Source organism: Rattus norvegicus, chromosome 7, assembly GCF_021556685.1.
Source record: "Rattus norvegicus strain SHRSP/BbbUtx chromosome 7, alternate assembly SHRSP_T2T, whole genome shotgun sequence".
In the NCBI taxonomy this organism is placed as follows: Eukaryota; Metazoa; Chordata; class Mammalia; order Rodentia; family Muridae; genus Rattus; species Rattus norvegicus.
This window is the reverse complement of record NC_141540.1, coordinates 102,704,217-102,718,182: the sequence shown is the minus strand read 5'-3', so window position 1 is coordinate 102,718,182 and position 13,966 is coordinate 102,704,217. Positions and strand designations below refer to the sequence as shown.

At 38.2% G+C, this 13,966-nt stretch overlaps 1 protein-coding gene across 2 annotated transcripts in view; it reads right to left on the bottom strand.

Moving 5' to 3' along the window:
- Positions 1-228: 228 nt before the first annotated feature.
- The window catches only part of LOC120093670 (uncharacterized), a 62,746-nt gene continuing 49,008 nt past the window's right edge, over positions 229-13,966 (bottom strand). For both annotated transcript variants that reach the window (XR_015625616.1, XM_087559808.1), the window contains 2 exons: positions 6,266-6,381; positions 229-4,802 (listed from right to left, as the gene is read on the bottom strand). Coding sequence is in view for 1 of the 2 variants with exons in the window: in XM_087559808.1 (XP_087415934.1) it covers positions 4,796-4,802; positions 6,266-6,381 (123 nt within the window). In the remaining variant the exon portion in view is untranslated. The remainder of the gene's footprint in view (positions 4,803-6,265; positions 6,382-13,966) is intronic.

The window sequence follows — 13,966 nt, the reverse complement described above, 5'->3', positions numbered from 1 at the left end:
ATATATTAAATGAGTTACCCCAAAGAATTTTTCTGATACTGAGAATGTCTCTCCCTCCCTCCCCCTACCCCTCTCTCTCTCTCTCTCTCTCTCTCTCTCTCTCTCTCTCTCTCTCTCTCTCTCCCTCTTTGTGTGTGTGTGTGTGTGTGTGTGTATTTTCCTTCATTTTCCAGAACACTGATTCTATATCCTTAGAAGGGTTGGCATATTTAGAGAGTCAAACCTTGAGGAAGCACCAGTACTTTAAGCTAGGGAATGGCAGAGATTGAATCTGAAGTCAGCATCAGAGAGAGAAAAAGAACAGATTACAAAAGATGGGCAAGGTGCCTGGAACTTCATACCTGTGTCATCTCCTTTGTGTAAAAGGGGAAATCCAAAAATCCATGCCTACTTCTGATACACCAATGCATCCTTGGCTTATTGGAGTAATACTAAGAGAACAATGACTGCATTATTTCACAAGCCACCCTTTGATCCAGTTTGGAACTAGTTGCCTACAGTTGTATTTGTTTTATTCCACTTTGTACTGCCTTAATGGAATGCCTGCAACTGGGCAATTGTAAGTGACAGAGAGTCACTTCTTATACTCCTGGAAGTAGGGAAGTCCAAGGTCAAGGAGCCATATCATATGGTGAGGGTCTGCTTGCTGTATCCTACCATGGCAGAAAATAGAAGCCCATGCAGAGGTACAAACATGTTAGGGAAGGAAAGGATCCAACCTCAGGCTTTCCATAGGAACCCCTCCCTGAATGACTAAGGCTCTCTTGCAATAAGGGCATTAATCCATTCACAAGGCAGGGTCCAATCACCTGTACACAAAGCCGTTCTATCTCAACACAGAGGGAATGAACTTCTCACATACAAATCACCCAAGCTCAAGCAGTGCTTTTATTCTCTTGTATCTCTAGATAGTATCTTATGTCCTTAGAACTTCTTTCGAATGCACGGGTCAGTGGTCAACAATACAGAAGAATCCTGGGGTTCTGGTCTGGAAGTGCTGTAAATAGCAATCAGGACAACATTTTTCCACACCCAACATTGTATTCTTGGGGCAAGGACATAGATAGCTTAGAGGGCAGGAAGGAAGAGCACTAGAATGGGGTATTGTCTACTGTGTAGGAGCTGGTATGCTGGAGCTTTGCAGTGTATATCACATTATACAGTTTTATAACTCTGCAGGGTATGTGAAATGACTGCTACTTTATGACTGCACAGCAAAGCTTAGGGCCTAAATCAACTAAGAAAGGAAGAATTAAAAATCTAAAGCATCTAGTCAGAGGCTGTTATGTAGCAGAAAGGTAAACAATTTATTAAGACATGTCAGAAGGTTTTTTGCTCCCAAAAGAAGACTATCCATCCTTTCCATGTAAGGGAAATCTATATAGATACCCAAATCAGAATGTCACAGAAGAATCTGGCAAAAGAATTTTAAGGGATGTTGTTAATGTGAGTGATTTAAAGAAGCGTCCCTGAGACTGTGGAGACAGTTCAGTGGTTAAGGCAGGCAGGTCTCAGAAACTGAATTCAAATCCTCCGAATCCATGTGGAGCTGAGAATGGAAACATGCTTTGTATAAAACTATTGATCCCACAATGAAATAAGAGATGGGGACAGCAGAATTGCCATAGGGTTGCAGGCTTCTAGTCTGGCAGGCCTAGGGGTGAAATACAGGCAAACTGTCTCAAACCAAAAGGAAGGGAAGGGATAACATTTGAGGTTGTCCTCTAGTCTCCAAAAGTATCCTGTAGCATGTGCAGCCACATGTCCACAAACATGAGTTTGTATGTACCCATACGTGCATATTAACATGCACACATAAACATACATCTACACAATAGACAAAATAATACATTTTTAAAATATGTGAGAAGCATTTGGATAGATGATATTATTCCCTTTCATCCAACAGACAGCTGTAAATCCTAGTATTTGGTCACAAAGCACAGCAAAAACAGCCCCATGAAGAATTCTCCTAGGTGAAAATTTTTAATGTTATTATTTTCTGTAAACCCAGACAACTAGGCATCTGATAAATTAAGGTAGCAGGGTTTTTTAAAGTTAAGTATTGGAAAAATGGAGCAATAATAAGTTAAAAATAGAAATTAAATCTTGGAATTAGTGGAAAGACAATTGTTATCACAATCTATTGGGTCCAAATGTATAACTAGAGAGAAACATATTGTGTGAATTTTCTATTGCTTTTTCTATGAATAAATATTGTTTGGATTTTTAATATTATAATACAATTTAACATTTCTCCTTTTTCTTCCTTCCACATCTCCCAAGTCTTTAAATTCATGACTTTTTTTCATTAATTGTTGCATGCATATATACCCATACTTTTATTATGTACAGACATATACATATACAGACATAAACATACATATACACTCACATATATACATAAATATTCCTAAATATACCCTGTTCAAAATGTACACTATTCCTTTTATATATGTTTCTAGGGTTGATCAGTTGGTGTCAGATAACCAATCAGTGTGCTCTTCCCTGGGGAAGAGCATCTCTTTCACTCCTAGCATTCCTCACGTATCAATCGTTCCTTGTTTAGGGTAGAGACCTCATGGACTCCATCCACTTCAGAAGTTCATTGCTATCATCCTTTTTCGTCCTTGTTCATTTCACATCCGACAGTCAGGTTGGTTAGACCTTTTGAATGTAGCTTCTGATGTTACTAGGAGAAACTGTCTCACAGCAACAAAGTGAGTGGTTCCAGTTTAGATGTGGGGGAGCAAACTCAGAAGCAAAGCAGGCGGGAACACAGAGGACAGATACACACAAAAGGTAAATATCCAGAATCAGAAAGTGGCATAAGAGAAATAACATGAAGGTCCAACATATCTCTTCAAAAAGACTGTTAAATAAATTAACTGTGGCACTCTTGCTGGAATTAGACAATGCTATTCAACAGGAGCAGAGTGGAACACCTTTCATATAAGCACCATTTGTCTATGTCTCACATTCTATCCAGTACACAGCCAGTGTGAAATGGATCCAAACAGCAACCACCAAATCCATCCAGGATACTGATAGGTTAATGGATTAACATAAGCTGTCTCAGATAGTACCGAAAACCTCTCCACATTCTGAGACTCAAAAGACTATTAGGAGGGGGATGTGCATACTTCCCTTCTCTGGCCACACAGTAGTTAATGTGTGGTTTGCTCTGAAGTCTCAGGTGTGAGCTCTGGGTGAGACAAGCTCATCTCTCCTGGTTCTAGAACAGTCCTGTGAGTTCTTCTCCAGTCTCAAATACCAGGGCAAAACGAAAACAAAACAAAGCAACAAACAGCAACAACAAAACCAAAAACCAAAACAAAGAAAATCAGTTTCTAGTCTTGCAGGAGAAGACTGAACTGGACTCTATAGGGTTTGGTGAATCTGTGTGTATCAGACACAGTTAAAGATAAGTTATCTATTACCTTTTGTTATTGTCCTGATTTTGCCAAACGGTGTGATAACTCCCAGCAATACTTCCCTATATTGCCAGAGTCACACAGCCAATAAACATCAGATCAGAAAAGGATATAACCCCAGCTCATCTGAGTTGCCTACACATTTAAAGAGCCTATCTCATCATTTCCTAACACTGGACAAGTAGGCTGCCTCTCTTGTATGCCCCCTTTCTATGTCCCACCTTCACATTCTGGGTTGGCCCAGGAATTGTTGTATCGCATTATGAACAGCGAAGGCCAGGAAGGGTCAAAGATGAGCGAAGAGCAACCCCCCACCTACCGCTTCCTACAGCTGCACCACTGTTTCTTTCCTCAGATGAAGTTCTTGCTGTTATGTAAAAGGAATGTTACACAAATGCCACCAGCATGAGTTTCCTTTTAAAGAAGAAATAGAAGAATGAGGCGTTTGGGTTTCCTTTGTTTGCCTGTAGCACCTATGTTAAGAATTTGTGCTTAAACCATGACTCACTAATTCTTGGAGCAAAGTACAAGGAAGTGAACAGATATAATACTTCTGTGAGATGTGGGCAGGAGCTTGTGTGGGAAAGATTGAACTGGAACCGTTAAGGCAAAGTTTCATTCAAAACCTAACAATCTACCCCACCCTGCCCCTTCCCCAACAGTTCCCAACATGACTGGTGTTCCAGAAGCCCCATTTTCTGTCTTGCATGACTATCAAATATTCAGACATGTGATATCTAGTTTCTTTGTATGCGGTTACTTGTTGAATTGTTAAGGTTTATAATTATTAACTGAATCACTGGCTTGCTATTCAGTAGGCAGTTGGATTGGGAACAGTTATTTACAGAACAAAAACAGATGGCAGGGCAGGTAGTTTAGATTATAGTACAGGGCAAATAAGCTTGAAAAGTACTGAGTTTTTGCAGACTGCCTGACATTAACACTTTCAACTAAAACCACTGCATTTTAATTCCCTTGCTCTATAAGCACATAAGCTACTGGTAGAAAAGATCCTGCTAGAATACTGACATACTAGTTCTCAGTATATCAAGAATCATTCTTAGAACGAGCTTTCTAGAAAGTTACCATTTCGGTAACCCTCTACTTCCCCACCTTTTCATCACCAGCAATGTGGCTGCCTAGAATATTCTCAGTGTAATTCACTGGCACCAGGGAGTTGCATGAATATAAGTGAGTCAGCCTGCTGGCTACTGTGATCCACAAGTGGGATGCATAGGTGCTCAGGATGTTTGCTTTGGAAGGATCTCACCCAAAGAATGTCTTTCCTTTGCATGAGACAATGAAGAGTGGGAAGTCACTCTGGGTGTGATTGTTTATCTCTCTTCTTTCATATCCATTGCTTAATTCCTGTGAAAACATAAGTCCCGAAGCAAAGATAGATTAAGAATATCAGCTAGAAGGACGCTATAGATGAGGACAAAAATCACAGATGCCTCTGCTTATCCACTCATAAAGATGTAATGTTTATTTAAAAAGAAAAGACTTTCTGCAAACTCTTGTCTTGCATGGACTGGAAATCAGAAATCTGAGTTATTACCCAGTAGTCCCTGGGTTATCAAAATGATACAACCCGCGAATACTTCAGTACCTTTCCAATTCTGACTCAAGACTCAACAGTACCATTTCCAAAAGCACCACCGTCAAGACCTCAGGATCACCATCAGTACTACCACCACCAAAACCTACCACCAAGGTCACATGTAAGTACTAAGTAACACAATAGCCAAAATTGTTTTATGTAACAAGATGATTGGTGTGTCTTGCTCTGTGGCTCAAGACTATCGGGGCAGTAAGCCAACACTGATGTAATTCTCCTTCCTTTCATTGATGGCAACAGAATGGCCAATCTCCCATGGTCAACTGAATTCAAGCTCAGGAAACAAAGAGAGGCCCATGTAGACTGCATGCTCCTTTTACTCCTATCCATTTGACATGTAAAAAAACATTCCCTTAAGGACTCTTAAAAATGGCCCTTCAACATCTTCTTGTCTGGAACTGAGTAAGACGGCTTTTTTTCATGGTTGAGGAAGGCTGCAGAATGAGAATTCAGAATCTGCAGCATTTTCTATGTAACATTGAGAAGGGAAGAAAGGCACAGTTGTAAAGTGCCAGCTATTATGACAGCAAAGCTGCTTCTTACCAGAGATGCAGAGTTGTCACCAACCAACCAACCAACCAACCAACCAACCAACCAACCAACCAACCACACCTTAGGATGAGTTTTCCATTGCCTTCATAATACGCCATTGTCACTGTTCAACAAATTTTATGAGAAATCAAACAAAGGTTATGAAAAGCAAAACCTTGGCTTTTTTTTCTGAATGCCTGTCTGCCACTGGATTTAAAGATGTAGAAGAATAGGGATAATGACTGTCATGTTCACTATGGCACTTGGGCATCCAGCACAAGGTTGACATGAAGTATACAATTCACCTCAATTAGATGTAGCAATATATGAGCAAAAACCATCTTTGAGGTGAACTAGAGTTTAAGAATGTTAGTCATTGCCATGGAGAGGAGAGGGAGTTACTTTGTTTTTACATTTGTTTTGTTTTATGAGTGTATGTAAACACATATGAATTGGTTGTGCACAGCATATAAATGATTATCTTTTACAGTACTATTCGAGGCATGGTTAAAGTTTCTCTGTTCTTTCCATTGCACTGCATCATTATCCTTCAATGTTACATTTGCGCTTCTCACGTTCTGCTTTTGCAGATTGCATTTGAAGTGTTAGAGAGTGGAAAACACCACAGTGCTTCAAGGTTTTCTTTCTCAATAAAAGTTTGAGAGGATGGGGAGAGCCTTACCATATTACTTCTAAGTGAACTCCTGTGCTTTCAATAATCTTCTTGCTCCTGCTGTTCCTCTTCTTCCTTCCCTCGTCCTTCCTTCTTTTCCTCCTTTTCGTCCATCCACTGTAATCCTAAAAAGTGCAGGATTTATCTTTTATCTCCATTTCAAGAATGATAAAATTATACTGTATTTTAATATGTAAATCCAAAATGCATAGCAAATTGCCAGCACTGTGTGGAATTTGGTTACACTGAAAAAAGTCTAGGTTAACGGATGATCATCTGTTATTTTCTGTTTTAGGAGGAAAGGAGAAGAAACCAACAGAGAGAGAGAGAGAGAGAGAGAGAGAGAGAGAGAGAGAGAGAGAGAGAGACAGACAGACAGACAGACAGACAGACAGACTAGGGGCATCTGTGTGACTTTACTGAAGCTGCCTTAGATTATATGAGTAGGTATGCACATCTCAATAGGGTGGTTTTTAGGAAGCCTGAGATAGATTTTATTTTCCACAGATTGGTGTTGACAGTATCCCCCATTTCATAGACATTTTCCCCTTTATCTCTGCTACATTCAACATATCTGATCCATGGATTTTGTTCTTGAATCTCTGCAATATGTAACTGTATTCTGTGACCACGGAAATTACATTTTCCTTTATTTCTAAGACTAAGACAAAAATCATGTTATATCCTTCCTCCTTCTTGTTGTCTCAGAGAGCATGCTTATAAAATCTAGTCCTAAATTGTAAGACAGTTCACATCTCCCCTCCAGGGGACATAACTGACAGCAACAACTAGGGTTATCCTGACCATTATCTGAATAATTTTCTTGGATGTGGATTGTCTAGTCCTGGTCTCTCCACCCACCACTCCAGCTGATGCCACATTAAGTAAACATTCCTTGTGAAGCCTGCTTAAGTTGAAGTCTTATGAATAAAATATAAAATAAATAATTCTTGTTTTAAGTTACCAATTTTTGAATGGCTGTCATACAGTAGTAGGTAACTGGAACAAGTCCGTTGCCATGAGATACCTGTATCATGTCTTCTCAACCGTGTATTTGTTTAACAGTGAAGTAGGTATTTGTATTTTCAAATGCATTTTTGAAGTTCTTGTTTCATAAATCAGTCATTGTCAACCTCAACTCCAAGTGTAAAATATGGCTTGTACATGCACTGTAGACTGTTGGAATGGTGACTGGAAGCTCTTGTAGACGTCATTAGAAGAACAAAGTTGAAGTCTTGTAATAATGGTGATTACTTTTCATTAAAGTAGGCTTCAAAAAGGAAGCAAAGATCATTTGTAAGTATCTAGATAACATTATCATCAGTTTTGAAAGGATTTTTAATTCATGATTTACTCATCTCTCTGTCATTCATCTACCCTACCATACATACATCTATCTGTTCTTAGCTCATTTATCTAAGAGTTAATTTGACTAATGATATTTTCATGCAAAGGAGGGAGGAGAAAATTTTTATTTTTAGAGTTTTGACTAAGAGTTGACAATTGATCCACACCATACATTATCATTAAGAAAGGTCAAAGGTGCGGTAATGGGGGAAGGATGGGGAGGGGAACACCCATATAGAAGGGGAAGGGGAGGGGTTATGGGCATGTTGGCCTGGAAACCGGGAAAGGGAATAACAGTTGAAATGTAAATAAGAAATACCCAAGCTAATAAAGATGGAGGAAAAAAAAAAGAAAGGTCAAAGGTTTCTCAATTGAGGAGGCTGACAGAGAAGACTTTAAGAAGAGGATGAGACTATGGACATAAAGCCTAGTGAGTCAACATCCATGAAATAAATAAAAGAGGATCATGTAGTCAGATTGATAGCTGGAATATTACTCCAGTCTAATTAAATTACTAATTCTGCAATAATTTAGCATGTGCACAGGCATTAAGTTCTAACACTATATTATAAACAGAGTGTTTCATAGGGCAAGAACCTGATTCCTTACCTTAGCAGAGCTTACATTCAATGGGGGAAACAGAAAATGTACCTATAAATTCATAAAAATTCATTTAAAAATGGAATAAGTGCTCTGAAGATAATAAGTCTAGGTTATAGATGAAATCTGTTTTTATCTGTATAGACAGTATTAAGGGTTGACCAGTGAGAATACATTTTGAGGAAAGGTTCACAAGGCAAGGAGACTGAGGGAGGTAGTGAATGGCGAATGGCATGCTTTGCAGGCACAGATGCCTGAGGTAAATTCCAGTGTTGCGCGAGCAGTACAGATTTATGAAAAAAGAGCAGAAGGAGCCAGCTTAGGGAGTTAATTGTTTTTCTATCCATTGCTCCTCTGATCCAGCATCCAGAATTCCATCCACACATCCATTCATCTATCACCAGGGTTGATAGCTCCCTCATAACCAGACCTGTCCTAAAGATAAGAGTTACAAAAATGAAAAAAACAAAACAAAACAAAACAAAACAAAAAAAAAACCAACTCAGCAATCTCTGTACTGTGGGAGTCATTGTCAATTCTCCCAGACACTGAGATGAGCTGTCATGTGATTAAACACTTACATTATCGGTAAGGAAGACGCAGCACAGAGTTTAAAGACCCAGCCTGACATCACCTGCACGCTCAGTCGCAGAGCCCCAGCACTTTATCTTCTCTCTTTAATCAGGAAAGCATTATGTATGACCCAGTTTTCCACACTCATTTCCTCAGTGGAGCAACAATTACAGTTTATCTATAGCAAATGCTCACAATTTTAGATTTCTTTAATTAGAGTATTTGAAATCGGTGTTATTTTAGTTGTAGTTATCTCAGGAGCTGTTACTTCTAGAGAATGAACACCAAATGAAATAATGCCCAAGAAAGCACTTCATACTGCATGCACTGCCACACAGATGTGAGTTATATATAGTCTTCTATTAGAGGGCATTGCTTCATGTGTTAACGTGAATTCAGAGTAACTTCTGGATTGATGCTTTAAAGACATTTTACATTGTCTTTAGAAATGGAATTAACCCATAGTTGTCAGTTAAGAATCATTCAAAGACTGAGATGGAATATGTAAGAGACCAAGACATACTCTAGTAATTTCTGAGTAGCAACAAATTGTGATGGCTCACGAACAGTTGGCCACCCTAAGGGAATTCTCTCAGTAATTTAAACATACTCAGAGAGAATTATTATTTTCCACCTTAGGAATGAGAAGCATATGGTTTAAGGAAAGAAGACTATTCTTTTGGGAAAAAGATGCAATATTATCTGAGGGTAGGTTATGTGATGAGTTTAAAGTATCATTGGCTATTTTTTAATGTGGTCTTTGGACATTTACGTTTAATGTCACTTGTTCACATAATGTCTTTAATTTTGTTCCTCCTGTTGAGCAGTTGACTCCAAATTGAGAAGCACAAATATCTGTGTTAGACTAGAGACTATGAATGATAATTTGTACCTTGGAGCCAGGATAATCCGTGTTAGAACTCTTAGACCATGTCTCTGTGATGACCTGTCTGTCTATGTATGTATGTATGTATGTATGTATGTATGTATGTATGTATGTATGTGTGCATCTATCTATCTATCTATCTATCTATCTATCTATCTATCTATCTATCTATCTATCTATCTTTCTATCTTCAAAGCAAATAATCAGTAGTGTCTAAATACAAGCAGATTATTGGGACAAGTAAGCAAATTTCTCCATGTGAAGAACTTAGAAGAATACCTGACAAAGGCTCAGAATATGTAAGCTAATATATGTCTTCTTGTTTCAATCTACCACTGGGATGAAAAAGCAGGAGAACGAAGGCTCTGACCTATTTAATTGCTGTTTCTCTTGTGCTGGCATCGTGGGTAGACTGAGTGAGTAACCTGTCTGGATACAGAACAGGAAAAGGGAGGTAGAAGATATAAAATGAAAGAAAAGGAAACAAACTTAAACCAAAACCAAACCAGGATAAGTAGTATGTTCATAGGATATTTTAAAGGTTCAAAACTAGGGCAAATATTTCACGTCAAATATATGGTGTACAATAAATAAAGGATCTTCAAGCTAAGCTTCATTAATCATTTTATAAAATCATCACTTGCTAAAGACATATCATCAAACATGATAATCCCTCTAATTTGTTCATCAGCAAAACCTGGAAATTATAGTGATAGTAAATTCAGATTGGAATACATAATAAATATTTAAAGGTAAGTTAATGTTCATTTTTGTCAACTATATTTAGACTTCAATATTTTCCAGAGATTGGGAAAATGCTAACTATTAAAATGTATACTAAAACATGTATATGGGGTACACAAGTTTATCATAGTATCTGGCTCCAACACAACTTAGACTGACTTTAATATCTGTAGCTATTGAAATGAGACCTGGTGAACAGAGGGTCTTTGCTTCATTTGTGTGGAAGGGAATGTGAACGCAGGAATCTAGAACCATTGTGCTTCTGCCTTCTGAACTCTGTCTCTTTACTATTTAATCAATAACCACTTCCTAGATTTGGATTAGAAAATACTAGGACATTTAGTAAATAAATAAAAAAATGTTAACCCCAGTTGGAATCACATCTTAATTTATAGCATGCTACTAAGTTACTGAAGTGTTTGTGGAGGATTTTGATGACAAGCTCCACAATATTGTAGCACGGCATCCACTTATATTGATGGGAATCATTGTGATGAATCTCTTACATTTGAGAAGCATGCTAATGAGAACCTCACCCATCCCAAAATACTAATTACAAAGCCAAGTTAACAAGAAGAGTGCCACGGACATCTCTGTCTGGTGCTTGCATACTTACTAAACAGATGGCTTGCGGAAGTTTCTCTCTTTGAACTTCATTGCTTATAGTTTGTATACCATGATACAATATATACCAATATTGCATATTATGTCATTGAAACAAGAGTTATTGATGCTTTACTCATACAGAATGTATTACTTTGTATTTACTTTCTCTGTATTACTAAAAATACATTCATGAACTTCTGAGGGACATGGACCATATATAAACTTTGCATTATAGTAAGTTTTGTGAAGGAAAATCTTTGTATCTTTTCTGCCATCATAGCTCTTGTGGCTGGTGGTTCAACAAAAGTTTATAGTAGTCTGTTTCCTTCAGGTTTTGATCAAAGTGTGCACGTTTGGAAGTAAGTAATGGGTTTGAATCTCTGTTTTTTTTTTTATTAAGTAGTCAGATGATTTGGGACAAGTGACTTTAAACCAAGAGACTATTCTTTATTCGTGACAGAAAGATGACAATAGTAACAGCCCAAAGTAAACCATGTTAAAGTTAACAGTGCTTGGAATGTGACCCAAGGATGTTGGTTATCTCATGGGGTCAGTATAAAAATACCTGTCATGTATGAAAAGTTTAAGCATTACTTTGAGGGATGATCTGGGCCACGATTCTCACTGGGAATCCCAAGTGAGTTGCTTCCTCTTCTGGGTATCTGGCATGGTTGGATCTGGGGACGATCCAAGCCTTTGAAGGACTCAGTGAGAATGCCTCACCAACTGCATTCTCAAACACTCTTCTTCTGGCCCACTTGTAGCCCTTTGGTCTGCAGCGATAGCATTTGGGTCCAACTGGCTCCCATCCACATTCTAGCCTTTCTGTAGAGGACAGTGGTCTCATTGTTGAAGCTGGAGGCCCACGGGACACAGAGCTCCTGTCCTCAGGCTACCTGTGGCATTTCGTTCTCAGAATATTTTCCTGTTCTTCTCAATGCTCTCACCGACAAGCAGGACCAAAGGGAAGAGAGTACTGGCAAAGTGCCACAGGAGACAGATGAACTGTGTGAACCAATCCTCTTGGATGAGTTATTCCTTTTTTTTTTGTACAGAAGGAAGTGTATGAAAAGTGGTTCTTTCCTTTCATCTACACTGGTCCTCCTAACTCATGTTGACTCAAGAATGTCACAGTCTTAGCATGTAACAAGACTTTTTTTCTTGTTGGTGGTGCTTAGGAAAGAATGTAAAATAATATCAGTTCTAATGGAAATCCTTTCTGGATATGTCTATCATCCTTTAATTATACATAGTTGCCATTCACTAAAAATATATCTGATTTCACTTGCTTCTCCGTTTGTTTCAAATCTTTATAAGAACATTTTGAACAATGAGTTAACATTCCTGGCTTGCAATGTAAAAAACAAAAAACCAACAACATAGTATTAAGAGGAGTTAAGCAATTTCACTCAAAGCATCTAGCTCATAATGGTGGCTTTTCAATCAGGGCTTAAGTTTGTCTGTGTCTGAAGCCATGTTCTTTGTGTTTCCCACATTACCTGTTCACAAACCATGTCCTCATTAGTAATTATAGTGCATATTTCCTTTCCAGAATGTTTACTTTATCTTGCATTGTAAACACTCCACTTGTTGTATCACTTATGTGCAATTATATATGAGGAAGGCATATTGCTATTTCATTTTCTTACATGCACTTAATGCATGTAAAGCGACTATATGAAGACAATATATTGCTGTCCTGTTTTCTGGAAGAGGACACTGGAAAACAGCTACTTTTTTCAAGGCTGTATACATTACCTTGTGGACTTGGTACTGGAGTCAAGGAATCCTATTTCCTTTCCTAGTTACCTATGCTCTTTAAATTTCATTGCTTCTGAAATCAGTATCACTCATAAAATAGAGGAAGCATCATTATCACTGTATAACATTGTGTCTATTCACCTGCATTATGATGCCTACGTGTAGCATGAGATCTGGAACTGTGTATAGTAGATAGCAGCTCAGTGTTGATATACTCTTTTAGGGCATGTGATGGAGACATGTGAGCTATGTTTTTCTCGTTCTGTACTTAGCACATGTGTGTATAACAGAGGCCAGAGGTGAAGAGATCATATGTCTTCATCTATATTCTGCTTTTGTTGTCATTGTGGCTTCTGTCTTGAATATATAGTTTAGCTCTCTGACTCGTCTTGATCTTCAGTGTTCACTTGGCCTCTCCTTTTGTCTCCTTGTTGTCCATCATGGATTCTCAAATATTTCTTGTGCTTTAGACCTCTTTTCATTTATGTTCTAACATATCCTGATAAACTAGATACCTTACATCCAGTTCTTGCTGGTCATATTATATTAGTTTACAATTTAGAGATAAATCAGCCGCAGTTTAAAAATCCCCATCTTCTCTTTCTATTCTCTGCATGTAAAGTATGAAGAGTATAAGGAACATTCATTCACATTCTCTTTTTGGAAGCACTGTGATCTACATTTCAGAACTTTTGGTCCCTTTAACAAAATTGTCTCTGAGATCAGGTCCAGTTTGTCTATTTATTCTGACTGGCACAAGGGGAATAGCATGTGGGTAGGTATATACCCTTACTAGAAGCAAGAAAAGCTGTGGGAAATGGAAAGCCTTAACTGTAAGACCTTGAGTGTCAAGCACTTGATGGTATATCATCTTGCTTAATTCTGACTCCTTAAGATGTCACAGTCAAAATCATGTCTGTATTTGGGAAAAAAATGAAACCACAGCTGACCTGTATGCAGCCGAACTGTATTCTACTCATAATGGCGGAACCCATCAGAGTGTATGTCTTCAAAATCAAAGACTGTAGCATAAAGTCTCCTTCTTTGGCAGTTCCAGATATTTATACAGACATGTTTTGTCACACAACACTTCTTTCCAAAGGCTTAATGGCATAATTTTTCTTGACTGAGAAGTTTGTTGAAGGTCATCCAGTTATTTCTCATAATTATACTGTGCAAACTTACCAAATGAC